General features: G+C 38.3%; 1 protein-coding gene across 3 annotated transcripts in view; it reads right to left on the reverse strand.

The window, feature by feature from the left end:
- Positions 1-15,137, reverse strand: part of pum1 (pumilio RNA-binding family member 1) — a 33,431-nt gene extending 18,294 nt beyond the window's left edge. For 2 of the 3 annotated variants that reach the window (XM_039680805.2, XM_039680804.2), the window contains exons 1-6: positions 14,998-15,137; positions 5,677-5,990; positions 4,149-4,217; positions 3,954-4,059; positions 3,686-3,873; positions 3,301-3,470 (exon numbers count right to left, since the gene is read on the reverse strand). In XM_039680805.2, coding sequence (XP_039536739.2) covers positions 3,301-3,470; positions 3,686-3,873; positions 3,954-4,059; positions 4,149-4,217; positions 5,677-5,979 — 836 coding nt within the window. In that variant the 5' untranslated portion in view covers positions 5,980-5,990; positions 14,998-15,137. The remainder of the gene's footprint in view (positions 1-3,300; positions 3,471-3,685; positions 3,874-3,953; positions 4,060-4,148; positions 4,218-5,676; positions 5,991-14,997) is intronic. The other variant, XM_039680806.2, reaches the window with a different exon arrangement.
- Between the last annotated feature and the right edge of the window lie 1,281 nt (positions 15,138-16,418).

Below are 16,418 nucleotides of genomic sequence, written 5' to 3' on the forward strand. Positions count from 1 at the left end.
TTTAGAAATACTCAAAGTATACTGTGTTGGCAAGCCATTTTCTAATACTGAATAAGAGACAAACATGTAACAATTGGACAATACATACACATATTCGTAATGATATGTATAAACACAACATTAATCTAATTACCATAATATTTCTAAGATTCTATAAATATAATTAAAGGCCAACAGAAGGACATATTACATTTCTTCCACAATGCATAGGGGCAAAGCCCCAGAAAGCGAACAGTGGGAGGATAAACATGACTTTCAACAAACCATTTTTTTTTTTACAACTTTTGTACTTGACTATTTTAAAAATGTAATTAATTCTTGAGATCAAAGCTGAATTTTCAGCACCATAACTCCCGTTTTCAGCGTAACATGTTCCTACAGAAATCATTTTAATCATTTGCAACATTACCAATAACTTTACGGTCACATTTGATCAATTTGATGCATTCTTGCGGAATGCAAACAATCTATTATTTTTTTAACTAGGGCAGTCACTCACGATTTTTGAGACACAGGTGTTCATTGAATCGATTGTAAAATCGATATTCATGGCTACAGATGTTTACATTTTCAACACCAAATTTAGGCAAATACACGGACAACCAACAGGCATTAGGACAAACGTAAAGAGCCTTGAGACGCATGATTTATTGCCGTGAAGTTTCATGCACAATGACAAACAGGAGTGCAACATTCAGGGATTGAAATTAACACCCTCCAACCTGCCAAATGCGGGTAAAAATGAACTTTGGTGGGTAACGCTGTCAAATCACAAGCCAAATTGTTGTGTTTCTATGTTCACTCACTCACTTTGCTGGGGAAGTTTGTGCAAGCCAAATCTACGTGGATTTAACGCGAATAGGCAACTCGTGAGTCCTCATGATATATCAAAAACAGCGTATTGTGCAGAATCTACGCATTTCTGGCTTACTTGAACACTAGGGTTGGGTATCGGTTGGGGTTTATCCGATACCAGTACCTACTCTGTATTTTTTAATGGTTCCAGTGCCTAAACGGTTCTTGAAACGGTACTTAAGAAAGCAGCTTTGAGTAAACATATGAAAGAGAACGTCTCTGTGTAACCCATGTTCTCTGAATAGGGAACGAGACGCTGCGTTCGCTGCCAAACTCCTCGTGCTGCTGACAAGCTTCCTTTTTCTGCAGAGAAATCTGAGGTGCAGATGATGCGCACGCTCATTTAATATGATGATGATATGAGCGTCAAGGCGGCGCGAATCATGATTCTATATGGGCTTCAGACAATCATTCTGACACGTAATTTTACACGTGAAAAGCAGGCAAACCTTGCAACGTTTTGTCTTCGGCATCTTCATTAATCCCCTCACTATCAGTAAACGTTCCGGGAGTCTCCCGCATATTGATAATGGCTCCAGATGACCGCAAATTAGTTAAAAACTCCTGGAATCTAGAGCGAGCGAGCAAGCAAGAGCACGCGTGTGAGACAGATCAGACAGTGCTTCAATAAACCGTATAGTGCGCGCACGTCGGAGAGGGAGAGCACTTTCATGTGTATGCCTCATGACAGACTCAGGCACCGAAACTTTCATTCTTATTCGGTCTGGATACTACCGTTTACGTCAGAACGGTTCCCTATTGGCACCGAGTTTCGGTACCCAACCCTATTGAACACACACACACACGTCACTAAGCAACAAATAACGGCACGCTTGGTCACTTGCATTGAAGTAATAGCGAATATTTGCAAAGCATTTGGCTAACAGAAAATACATTGTTATTTTCCAACATCCCCCATGTTCTGTCTCCTATATTGATCTGTCCTCCTAAAACATTTTTGGTAAAAAAAAAAAAAGTCCATTAAAATCGATTCCCTATTTTCGTTTTCGATACTTGTGTTAGTTGGTCAGATCGATTGTGCAAGCGATTTTCGAAAGTGGAGTGACAGCCCTAAATAAAAAATTGGGCTTTATTACACCCAATTTTTAATTTATTAAAACTTTTTTGATGGCGTATACTAGGGGTGCACGATATATCGAATCAATATCGTTATCGCGATATCACGTTGCTCGATATACATATCGAAAGTCTCGCGATATTTATGCAATATTTTGTTTATGATGCGTCCGTCACCGTTTCATTTCCACCGATTCATTTCCTGATTCTCCTTCTCCATAAACAACATGAAATCAAGGAGAGGTTTAACTTTTCATGCTACAGATTTCCCACAGTGGTCAGAAAGAACAGGGGAGACACTTTGTTTTTCTCAAGAGTCGCTATTCGCTTCAAAGCTAATCGCCGTCACTCTCTCACGTCTCACTTGCTCTACTACCACACAGTCCGCCCACACACACACTTGCCCCGGCCGGCTCGAGTTGGCCGGCTCGACGCGCACAAGCATAAACATCAGGCCATCTGGCAACTTCATGCGTTTTCACTGATCGGATATCTGATTTATCAAAATACGATCTTTAATTCCGGCGCTATATGCAGATTCAATGGAGTGCGCGTAAGTTACGTCACCGAAAGCAAATGGGCTGCATACGATCATCAGGTAAAATAAGATCATTCATTTACTTTTAATGAAGATAACTGTGTAAAAGCGTCTGTGACTTACTTTCACTTTGATTTGCCATAGTTTGCGCGTTGGCATAATGAAGAGATGCTCAGCTGATCTGCGTGTTGCAGTCGCGCGCGTCGTCAAATCTGGCCATAACATGACATTTAGCCTGTAACGTTCTAATTTTTAGCGTTTTTGGAAGGAGTCAATTTTACATATGTGGTTTATTCAATAACGAGATACATTTATATTTGTCCAGTTTCGTCTGGAATGCGGCCCTGACCACCTCCTGAAGTGGTTTGAGCGATTAGATTCAAATACCGGTAACGTTACGTCACATATGCGTTCCACAGGGCATTTACAACTGGTCTTTTCACGATCAGATAGCTATCCGGTCAAAGAAAACGCATATAGTGGCGTTTATGTTGCATATAGTGTGTTCTATGGACTTGCTTATTTATTGTCTTTTACACTGACTGTAGTGTAGGCCTACACAACTAACATAGTAAAACATGTCCTGTTCTGTAGACATGGTTATTATTTATATATTCATGCTGTACCAGTCCAATATGACTGTCAGTTGAAATAAACCTTATGTTGTAAGAAAACTTGTTTTATTTATTAATCTTTTTTATGTGTTTTCCTATAACTTTTGTAGTTTTACATCCATTTAAAAATATCGAAATTAATATCGATATCGCAATATTCATTATCGATATCGCAATATCACATTTTTGTCAATATCATGCACCCCTAGCGTATACCTAAAATCCTTAACATCCACATCAAGTCCATTCTGATTGGGCAGTCCATTGGGGTTATCCAAAACATCTGGCTCTGTCTCTTTCAGTTCCTTCCGCTCCGGATCAAATGTTGTTTTGGGTTTTTGTTCCACCCTTTTCTCAGGGTCATCAGCCTCCGAGTCTCTTGGACCCTAAAAGAAACGAAGAAAAGAAAAAAATTGAAGTAAAAATGACAAGGAACAGTTCATCCAAAAATTCTCTTTATCAACTCGCCCTCATTTCCTTCCAAAACCACGACTTTGTAAAACATGAGGGACACAAATAATTAATTTTCAGCTTTGTGCGAACTATTTCTAATCTCATTAAAAATGTTTTGATGATAAACGATTAATAAATCAAGACTCACAAATGCTCCTTTGCGCAAACACGAGTCCATTTTCTCAGCAGGGGAGGAGCTAAGAACATACTCCACCATAGACACGCCTAATCCGCCACTCTCAGAACGGGGCGACAGCACAGATCCCGCCTCTCCCACGGGATGGAAACCCTGACCTGGTCGGCGCTGCACCATGATTGGCTGGGATACGGAGTGATCTACGGGGAAAAAAAGGGACATTAGAAAGAAAAAACCTAAATATGTAAAATACAAGCATGCTATCTGCACACACACATACCAGAGGTTCCCCAGGCACTGTCTCTCCACTGGTCCAGAAAGATCCCTTTTGGTCCATCTTTCCCTGAATCATCAGTTTCCCAGAACTTCTTCCCAGTTAGGAGCTGCTGCAGATCGGGAACATCAGACATTACAAACATGAATATATAAGAATGAGAAATTAGGTATTAAGAAGATGAGGAAGGTAATGACTCGCCTCTCCCATGGCTCGGCCCTCCAGCGCAAGTGCCTGGAAGTCATGGTTAAGCTCATCCATTGATCGTACCTGTGTAAGAAAAAACACAATTATTATAATTACACATTATTATAATTACACATTATTATAAGATTCAATTTTATCAAATTAAAGAAGACCTATTACGTTTTTTGCAAGTTCAACTTTCTTAAGTGTATAATGTTGCTTTTTAAGAATGAAGAACCTCTGCAAAGTTATAAAGTCACTCAAAGGGAGTTATTCTCTATATCAGCGTCAGTGTTTCTGAATTCCCTGAAACAGTAGATATCTATATGTAGATGCCACACACATGTGGTATCTTGGAACAGTCAGCGCGTTTCACTCACAGTAAGAATCAATGATGCCACAACATTGCACAACTTCTGGTTGTGAAACCCCTGAGATTGAAATTCCTGAAGAAATGGGATATCCTTTCACAGGTGAGAATGTGTTGGCTTGTGTTTTTATAATGTACTATCAACTGAGTTTTTTTCTTTTTAATGTTTTCGCTTTTTCTATTGTAACTTTAATGTTGTGTTAGCTGCTGCCTTCATCTTGTTGTATTATGTTAGTTTAGCAAAATCCTCTGCTGAAGTCTATTGCAGATATAGATATTCATACATGCATCTACCTAGGGTTGCAGATGCTCAGTCAACTTGTGCTCCAATGTTCAAAGACCGGCTCTGACCGTTCTAATACGGCGGACGGCTTACATTCAGCGGCCCATAGAAACAGCCGTTAAAACGGAATCTATGTAAATACATCTATGCCTGAAATGACTCCATTGTAGTCTTGAGTTTTCTTTCGGGAATCACAAAATCCCTCATTTAAATAATTCTAGCCGATTCTGATTGTTCCAAGCATCCAATCAAAGCACATGGCCGGGGGCTGATTGAGCGAGTTAGTAGCGTGTTTAAACTGGCGGTTATGGTAAGGGGCGGGACATTTCCCAAAACGTCAAAGCAGTTGACCGATCAGAGCACATTGTTAAGGAGGAGGGGCTCCATAGAGACAAGAACTTAACAGAGAGTGACTGGGAAGACAGGAGCTGCAACAATGGGGAATATGGGGAAAAAATGTATTCTAGTAGACCCTAACAACAGATTCAAATTGTTTAATTTAGTGCCACATCAGTATCCAAGGCTATTTTTATGGCAAAAATTAAATGGAAAAAAATAAAAATCTTATAAAAAACAATAAAAACCAAACAAACAAAAACAACAATCATTAAACAAGATTTTTAAAATTAACATATGATAAAAAAATATTTTAAGTGAGGTAACTTCATAAAAAAAAAAACATTCTACTTGTATCAAGTCCATGACAATCTAATAAAATGTTTAACAGTTAGGGGAATCTTACAAAACATGCATATAGTTGGGCCTTCACATTCAAGCAAAAAAAAAGCAGGGACCCCAACAACAAAATCAAGAATTTATAATTCAAAATTATATTATATACAAGTCCTTAAAAATCTTAATCTACCTGGTCAGTTTTACACAGTTCTCACCTGGTTGTCTGCATGAATGTTGTCACCAGTCGGCCAGCGGTGTTTGCAATTGTTGTAGCCGGGCTGCTCGCCATGTTGCCGCTGGAAGAAGTAATCCACCATGGCGTCATCTTGAGAGCGCCCTGCTCCCTGTGTAGGGGGAGGGGCCTGAGGAGAAGGGCCGGGTTGGGGGGGGTGGCCCGCAGCACTCAGCACCACAGGCATGCTGGGTAATGGCCTGTCAGGGGGAGGCAGTCTCAGGTGGGGGCTGAACGAATCCTGCCAGAGCACAGCTTTCCTCTTCAACACACACGCTACGCTCATTCCACCAGAGACTGTAACACAAGAACAAAACAAAACACTATTAACCCCTAAGGCATCAGGGATTGATTTGCACTTAACGTGCATTTAGTTACCATATTACCACAGCTGTGTACCTCGAAGCAGGCCGAGGATGAGAAGGCTCACAAAATATATTGCAAGAAATGGCTAAATCAAACCAACTTTACTTATTTTAAAGAAAACAACCATCTATGGAGTTAAACAGTAACGGCACACTACATTTGATACGGATTCAATTGAATCAAGGACAAACAAAATAAAATCCCTGACCCATGAAAATATAAGGCAACAGAAAAGAAGACGCACATGGTATGGGCTGGAATGAGGTCAATTCAATCCATCAGTGTGATAGTCAGAGCTCATTACGACGTCGCACACACTTGTTGAGGCTCAGTGGGGAAAGCAGAGTTGTTGTTCTAGTTAATCAAGCAGAGCGGGTCTGTCAAATTGAGTCATTTCATTCTCGTTCAAATGTTCATATGATATCATTGACAGAACAACTTTGGAAATGCTGGGGAAAGCCAACAGTTGAAACTATGGAGGAATTTATGATGAGAAAAGGTCCATTTCTAGCTTGACACATTCTCTTTTAATACTCATAACTTAAATATTTTGTTACATTAGTGGCACATGAAAATACATCATGGGTGGAAAAAAAACCTTAAGAATTGTCAAATTACTGGATACTGAAAAGTATTATTTTGTAAAAAAAATTTAAGTTATAAAAAGTTTTACTTTTGAAATACACTTAAAAGGCACACTATGTAAGATCTGTGGATTACAATACATAAAACCCTCAAGAACAATGTTATATATTTTGTTGACTTGTGTACTTAAATTATCCCAAAATGTTCAAACGCTTAAATCCAGAGAAATCAGCTATTTTAACCAGTGTAACAGCCTGTAACATTGGGTCACCAGTCAATGATGACATCTGCACTACCGTTAATTTCGTAGAGACCATGGAAACACCAAAGACACTTTAATAGGCGTTTGTTTATACAGGACAGCAACTGTTTGGATACTTTTATCTACAGAAAACTAATTGTTAAACAGTTTAACACGGTTAGTCATTTTCTTGAGTTACTGCGAGTACCATGTCTCAGAAATAAATTCTGAGACATGGTACTCGGAATGAGTGAGTGTGACAAGAATAGGGAGCGCGCGTAAACGTCTGTGTGAAGGAGACGGAGACAATCATCTCAACCTGCTATGTGCGTCTGAGCAATGAGCAATCAATCGACTCGTCACCAAGTAGCGAATGCAAACAAAATGAAAGTGGAACAAAATTACTACTCATTTATGCTTCATGGACCATTCATTAGTTCGGATCAATAACAGACAGAGCAGCGCATAGTCTTTCTTATGCATATCTATGGAGCAGCGCCCCAAATCATTGACAGAAAAATAAAGCCCTGAACTTGCTTGTCATGGGCCGATCTCACTCGCGCGACACTGTTACATGGAGATCCAGTGAAGAAATCAATTGAACTAGCCTCAGAATTTATGACATCATCATCACTACGAGATCCAGTGAGAAACCCTCCGATTCGGCACAGAATTCTGTTATAGACAAGATATCAGACCAAACAGCGCTGACGTGGAAACCAGAAGAAACGCTTATGGTAGACTTTCAATCCACTTTCAATCAAGTATTAGTTATTTTGGGGGAAATTTTAATAATGGCATTGCAAGCTGATTTAAGGTGTGCCCCTAAATTTTTTGCTTGTGCTCGTAAAATTTTCAGTGGGGCAACAGCGCTCCTAGTAAAAAAAAGTTAGTCTGGAGCCCTGAACTGCACAATATTATAGCCAATGATTTCTGTAAATAATACTGTCATTTAGTGATAGCAGCACAAGAACTGTTGAGGAATATGCAACATAATTTAGACAATTGTTTTTGTCATGTTATAATAACTGACAATCATTTCAGCTGCTCTGTGCATGTCACTATAATTGTTAAATTCTTTCCATTGATCAATTTTCTGCAAATATAATGATCAACATGATTGTTCGCTTTGCGACCCCTTTAAATAAAGTTTTAAAAAAGACCAAGCATTCGATATACGTCAGAACATCAGAGCGTCCACGAATCTTTCCACAGTGTCACTGGCAGGACGCCTAGAGCGAATTTTGCCGCCATCGCCGGCAGCGGTGTGAACGCACGGTAAGCATAATAAAAACAGTAACGTAGAATCTCCCGGATAGAATCGAAAAATCGTGACACCCCTAATGAAATACGGCATAGTTTTATATAAGCAATGAAGGTGGTTATTGCCTCTGTGACTGGGCTGTCTTCATTGATTACATTTTCTTTTGTTGAGTGAGATGCCCAGAAAGTTAGCAAAAAAAAAGTTTTACTTTAAATATATATTTCACTATTTATCTTCCAATACATAAAGCCAATACATACACATTGAAAATATACATTTAACTATTCAAATGTTTTTTTTTTTGGAACATTTGGCCCATGCAGCACATAAACAACAGGCAAATCAGGACAAACGGTTGATCTAAAACAGCAATTATTTTGAATCCCTACTCACTCCTGAGTTGGCAAATAATAGCCATTTATCGTGGATAACAGGGTTCTTTGCAGAACATCCTACCACAGCACCTCAAGCCAAAAGATGTGCAATAACAAGGAGGAAAAAAAATGTTCCTCTTGTGACACAGTTACACTTGTTTTCTCCTTATTTCTGCTTGCAAGGAAACTATAGTTATCCCGTTTTCATTCACATGCTGATTTCAGCCATCAATAATATGATTTCAAAAAGTTTAACAAACAGAAACACTTTAACAGAATTACATGTGCAATCATGCCTCAAGGACATGTCGTAACTTCAATTATACTTTTAGATAAAATTTACATAAATGAAAAAAAGACAAAGAAACTCGTTTTTGGTGAAATTAACTACAATATGAAATCAAAATTTAAATTGCTACGTTAAATAATATTGCCTAAAAATATCAACAAAAGCATTTTTGGCCATAGTTTTGCTCTTGCTTTCACATCTAAAAGAGAACCGATCTTTTAAAGAGACATGTAGCAATAGGCGACCACAAACATCAAATTAATCCCAACTGCAAAATCCTGATATATTGGTGTAATCGCACCTCAAAATGGTGCCAGAGGTGTTGGCAGCACTGAGAGTATATAATTTCACATAGATCCTTCTGGAAATAATAGTCTCCAAAAAGTTTATTTCATAACCACTTTCATTACTATGTTAGATGACCATCACATTTAGCTGAAATTTAGCCTTCATACTAACACACAGTTTAGCATTAAAAGAAACCGGGTTTAATTATGGGTAGAAAGCAAGCAGAAGAACTTGTATGCAGAGTGTCAAGATATTTAGACTATGTGATGCATTTAATACACAAATGAAAATTATTGCACTGCTAGTGAAAGCATACCGAGACAACACAATGTGAAAACCAATTCCAGACCTATGAAATAGATGAAGGATAAACCACAGAAATTTTAAAGACACTGTGTCATGTAACCCTGACAACTGTTTGAAAGGACCACAGATTTGTCTTTAGTCCCATTAGTACCAGAGGTTTGGGAAGCTAAACTGAAGCACCAACTGGCTAGAAGATCATGTGATGATGGGACAAAAGGCTCGAAGAGATAAGAAAATAAATAGGCCTCTTACTGTAAGATATAGGCTAGGTAGGGTTATAATAGTTAACTCAGTGTTTCCCCTACCATTGTTTTAGGGGGGGGGGGGGGGCACCCCCTCAAAAACGCCCCCGCCCCCCCTAAAATGCTAACGAAATCCAGTCATAAAAAAGGAATTTACTGTATATTTTTCGAGGAATAAATAGAAAGCAGTTCAGTACACTTGAAATCAAATCGCGATGTAGACTAGTGTGTGTGAATATTAGGCCATACCACAAAGACGAATCCTGCTTGCCTTGTTCCGCGTGATGAATGGTGCAGCCGACGGGCAGTTTTATTTATCACACACAAGCACGTGTGGCGTTGTGCTGTTTTTTGCCTATATGAAGACAGAAATGCATGAACTTCCTTTCCAGGCTCTAGACCCACTCTGAAAGTCACTTTGTGATCATTTAACCGCTTCATTTGAGAAACTATCATCATGACATAAACGCACAGAAGCTGTCAAACCTCCTGATTTTTTCCCGGGTTTCTCACATATTTTAGCTCTTTTCCTGCTGTCTTCCCGTTTTAGTATTTTCCCGTAAAATATCCATACAAAATATCCCATATTTTTAGGCTCTGACTGTGTGATAGGGGTGTAAATCGGGGCCTTCATGACGGTTCAATACGATACCGATTTCTTAAGCCAACGATTCGATTATTTTCGATACCTCAAAATTCGATACGATTCGATTAATACTCTATATTTTTACATGATATCTTCAAATAAATCAACAAAATATGTATATTTTGCATTTTATTGAGAATACAGAAACAGTATTCTATTCACAGTGTGCATGTTGTGCTCAAATCACTGCAAATAGAGAAGCGAATGTAACAGTAACTGCATCTACAGTTACAATAAAGTGCCATCAGATAAATTGTAATTAGAACAAAATAAAAATAATTAAGTCTAATGCTTACAGTGCAGGTCTACTATGGCCAAATTAGCCTATTCACTGTTAAAACAAACAAACAAAGGCTGAATCCCAATTCACCCCCTGGCCCTACCCCTTGTTTTCGAGTGTACCCCTTGGCCCTTAAAACGGAGTTACAAGGGCCAAGGGGTTGAAATATTTCCCTACAAAATGGAACAACCCTTCATGAACCTGATGCGTCATCAGTCGTCGGCGATGGTTCTGCCGTTACATAGTTTGTACAGGATTTCTCCATGACAACAACTGACAATCAGCGCAGCTGCTCTTAACTTTGAATAAACTAATGATGATTATAACATCCCTTCCTCGAAATGTATGTCTTTTCTGATAGGAAAGGTAATTTATTATACCATTTCTTAATTTAAATGACTATCTAGTGTTATTATAAGAGTAAATAAAGTGTGTTGTGGAATCATCTGGCGCTAAATTTAAATGTTTAACCGTTTGCGATCCATCTCGCCGGTTATTTCATTCCGTGAAGTTTTCTCTTAGCCCTCCGTTTTGAGTGTGCCTCTGAAAAATCTCCGTTTCAAGGGCTATGTAGCCCTACCCCTTCGCCCTACCCCTCGATCTCAAGAAGAATCAGGACACCCTACCCCTAGACGTGAACGCGCAAAACGGAGGGGTAGGGCCAAGGGGTGAAATGGGATTGAGCCAAAGACTGACCTCTACAGCCTAAATTTCAAATACATCAACCCTGCACTCTTTTTTTTTGCATCTTATTTAGAGGTAATGGTCACACATCCTCTGCAGTAGATGAACTGCAAATAGAACAGTTACTCCACAAAATCAGTTAAAGTGCAATAATAACAAAAAATAACAAAAGTCTAGGACATAAGCCTACAGCACATTCACTACAAAATAACAAAAATGCATTTGCATTTTATCTATTATCTCAGACTGACAGCCTTTCTCTTTACACACAGCAACATCTCTTACCACTGCTCCTCCATCAGTTGTCCTGAAGCCAAAATGCTTCCACACCCATGACTTGACGCCGACTGGAGTGTGTTCAGACCCCATTTACACAATCACAATATCTGCGTTTCACTTTTAAAAAACTTTTGCCTATAATTTTCTCACCCCCATGTCATCCAAGATGTCCATGTCTTTCTTTCTTCAGTCGAAAAGAAATGAAGGTTTTTGATAAAAACATTCCAAGATTTTCTCCATATAATGGACTTTAAATGGGGTCCAAACGGTTCAAGGTCCAAATGAGAGTTTCAGTGCAGCTTCAAAGGGCTTTAAACGACACCAGACGATGAATAAGGGTCTTATCAAGGACCCTTCGAGTCATGACTCGAAAAAAGATTTGTTCATTTTGATGGAGAGTCACGAACGCGCATCACAGAACAGAGCAAGGCAAGCATTTGTGCTTATAAAACTTAAACTGTATCTATTTTTAATGACTGATAGTTTCGCTGGATAAGACACTTATTCATCGTCTGGTGTCGTTTAAAGCCCTTTGAAGCTGCACTAAAACTGTCTTTTGGACCTTGAACCGTTTGGACCCCATTGAAGTCCATTATATGGAGAAAATCCTGTAATGTTTTCATCAAAACCTTAAGTCCTTTTTGACTGAAGAAAGAAAGACATGGACACCTTGGATGACATGGGGGTGAGTAAATTATCAGCAAAAGTTTTTTTTTTTTTAAAGTGAACTACTCCTTTAAATAATTATTTAAGTTTCATTATTTTACGTTCACAGAAAACGCTGCTCCACACAAACTCAGTCTCTACATGCGCTGTTTGTTTGGGTTTGGGAACATAAAGTCTGATCTGCTTCGTGTTTTACGCAAAGTGTTGCAGTTATTATCATTTACATGCATCGGCATCTCAAAGCTCAGTTAAACTCTCATCTCTGCGTATGCTGCGAGTTTGGGTTGCTTAATCATTTATAAACCTAAGCCAACACAGGAGAATTCATCAATGTTTCTAAATAACCAAACTGTTGTTAACTAAGATTTTCAACAGTTGAATCACCTGGCTCTGAGTTTGCATGATTTGATGTCCACATGTTCTTGCTCTAGCATTTCTATTGTAAAGAAGTGGCCAAATGTTAAACATTAACATACATTTGAATTCAATATTTAACAAGGATTTGATCATGCTGTAAAGTGTAACAACATCAATGACCAAGCCATTAGCGCCCTCTCCGGGTATTTGTTTTAATACGCAAAGTACACGAGTTGATTATGTTCATATTATATAGGCTATTTTACATTGTGCATTTTAGCAGCATTGTTCAATAAAACAAAACTAGGCCTATAACTTGCTTTGGATGCTTAATTTAAACCAATTATTATTGTCTCACTGTTACTATATCCATGCATTTTAAATCATAAGGGTTATTGTTCACATAGGTCTATTTTTATTACCACAAAAAATGATGCGACTAAATTAATCATCAAAATAATCAACCTATTACCAAAATAATCATTAGTGACAATCCTAATTTCAAGGATGCTAAATAACAGGCAATATCCACTCAATCAACACACAATTTAAATCCCTCTTTTTGCTCTTTACCAGTTACCATATAGGCCTACTTTAAATGTCTGCTTTCTAATTTGTCTGTAAAAAAAACGCTCTAATTGCAATGCAGTGAGATTATACAGCTGCACAAGATCCCCATTAGGTGTAATCCTGTCCACATTGATGAAGTAATGCCCTGAGCTTCACATCAAGATACACAAGGTGAAGCAACACACTGTTTAAAAACACTGAGATAACTGTGAGCACACAGCACTTGAGGCCTCCATTAGAACAAAATTCATCCCAAACCTCTTTTAAATGATAAACATGGTCCTATAAACCAGCATACAAGTTCAAAACCTGGAGTCAAGTAAGTTTAAAGACTATAGGGTGAACCACCACAGAAAGAACGGCTTCATGAAACACTTGCTTGGCAGAAACTATGACAAATGAGACGTCCAGCTAAGTGGACAGATTATGTTACATCCTCAAAACAAAACCATGCAAGGTAAAAGAAAAATTCACTTATATTCAGTTATACAAGGAAAAATCTGTCTTGAAGCAAAACTTGTAGAGAATCTCTGATCTAGGCTTCACAACACCTGCATTTGGAAATAACACATTCAACTCCCACACTTGTGGAAAAGAGATAAAATCCCACTATGAGTGCTACAGAAATCCCCCAAGCGCAGGATCAAACCGAAAGTCCTTCACATCGATCACAGCATGAGCTTTATTCGTCTCTCAATTAAAGCCTAACCAACTTGCTCTGTTACTAAAGTGCAGATTCCAGAAGTAAAAATCACATTTCTTTTCTAAATAGTGGAATTGATTTTTAAAAATAACTTGTAATCTGTCGAGAAATCTTTGTTGTAGTCCGCATTCAGCATGCATTTCCTCAACTTATTTTTTTTTTTTAACAATTATGTTCAACAGCAAAAATCTAGTATCAGTCTCCAGACATCAAAACATTGAAACAAGCAAATACCACCAAAGTAACTCTGGCTCGAATACCTTCCTGCTTCAAATCAATGTTTATAATGTTATGATTCAGGTTTCGTTCATGGTTTATAACTCTTAAAGACTTTCTTTACAGGGGACCACGGGTGGATATAAAAGAGCACTGTTGTACCGACATATTGGCTGTGTCTTATGAGCTATTGAACCTCGACGTAACCCATATGATACCCAAAGTTGAGACAGCCATTGTCCTCATACATTACATGCACTTTACAGCCTGATCAGTTTCGCCATTACATGGCTCGAGCTCCACAGACACCCGGAAACCAGAGCTCCTGAGCGGCTGCATGTTCACCTCCCGGAAGTGAGCAGACATACAGTAACTCGTTACCCATGATGACCAAAGCATGCGTTTGCATCATGATAACACAAACAGGTAGCAACAAAAGACTCGCGCAATAACCCTCAAGAGGAGGTGAACGAGTATAAACGGCCACAAACGGTGTACACGAACCCGGTGACTCCAGACAGTCGTGAAACAGAGGCGTTTATTGGAGTTGTCACATTAATTTGCGACATGGGAATCGGTGAGGGGCGGAACTGTCTGGTAAGGCTTTGATCAAACGTTATAATGACTAGTATTACACGGCCTAAACGGTCAAACATAGCCGATTTCCAAACAGACTCAAGCGATTATGTAAAACGCACGAACCGGTACTCGACAGTCTGTAAGCGGCTATTCTACAGGTCCTCTTCCCGTTAACAAAAGGCCCGGGCCGTCTGGACAGGAAGAGCACTAGCTAGCAAGAGGAAGACCCGGGGAAAGGAGGGGGAGCCACTGTCTTATAATAAAGCCCTCGAAATCACTCGTTACACATCATAATTCCAAAATATAAACGCGAGGTGAACTAAAACGGTTCAGGAGGGAAATACGGTTTCAGAACAGAGGGATACTCACAGGTGGAGGATGCGGATGGTGACGGATTTCAGCCCCGGTTCGCAGCAGCTCCCAGCTTTCACACCGACAACATGGCGGCTCGATCCAAGCAGACGCGCGCGGGGCATCATGGGTAGCATGAGAAGGAGCGCGTGCGGTTCATTGCGCCAAGAGGGGAGTGTCGTCCTTTGTTGTGCTCGAGACACATACAACAATGTACAGATTTACAGGCGCTCATAATGTGCGACACACTGAGTGAATGCCGACATGGGTTTTTGAAAGTGAAGTTGGCTACTGGATTTATTTTTTATATTTATGTATTCATCTTTTGGCTGTATCTGTTGTTTGGGGCAAGACATATCCTATTTGTTTGTGTATTGTAGCCCAATAATCATACTTGGTGGTCTGAGTAGAAAATCCTAAATAATGTTAAATACATCGTTTTTTTCAATCAGGCAATTGTGGCAATTTTAGAAAATAAAGTGAAAGACAATAAAATGCAGGTCACTGTAAAAAGTTCTATATTTACAACATCTATATGTACATTGCTTTTAACTCATCAAAATAAATTGTAAAATTCTTTTTTTTTTGTAAGTTATTCAAGTTTCAACTTGTATTATATCATCAATAATAGTTATCAGAATTAATAGTAATGCACTTTTTATTTGTTTTATGTAATAATACTGAGAAATGTAAATAAAGCATCACCTGTTCAAAATGTGACCACTGACATGTTTACATGCTCTCTCAGTATCATTAAAATACAATGTTGATTATACATTAATAATAGGTGGATTCAGTCATCTTTCGGAGTGGTAGTACATTTACATTTGATATTTTACAGGTGGGATTAATGTTTTCTTAAGGCCCGTTCTTATAAACGGCATTCACGTGTCAATCTGACATGTTTATGTGAATTATAATCTGGTAACACTTTATTTTAGTGACATTGTTACAATGTTACATGTAGTTAATATAGTAATAACTATTAATTATGCATAATCACATACAACTAACCCTAAAACAAATCCTAACCCTATAGTAAGTACATGTAGTTACTTATTATTACACAGTACTTAAATTTATAATTACAGTGTAACCAATCTCAATACCTTAAAACACAATGTTAATAATACATTAATAACAGAGCCTTTAAAAAATAAAATGTATAAAATATTGTGGTTTTATGTATATTATGGTACATGATTTTAGGGAACGTCCTTTTATTATAATCTTTCATAGCAGCTGGTCAATATTAGGTAAAAAAGTTAAGAATAGATATCACAAATATACTTGCCCAGTTGATTAATCTGTTTTGTATGAAATGTCATGTTTAAATATGCAATATCTAATTAAATAGCAATAACTTGTACGTTTAAAACAGAAATCTGAACATTGGATAAAGCCATTGGATAAAATTATGTTTTTATTCGTATTTTTTT

This window comes from Pimephales promelas, chromosome 18 (genome assembly GCF_988280905.1).
Source record: "Pimephales promelas chromosome 18, fPimPro1.hap1.1, whole genome shotgun sequence".
Taxonomy (NCBI): domain Eukaryota; kingdom Metazoa; phylum Chordata; class Actinopteri; order Cypriniformes; family Leuciscidae; genus Pimephales; species Pimephales promelas.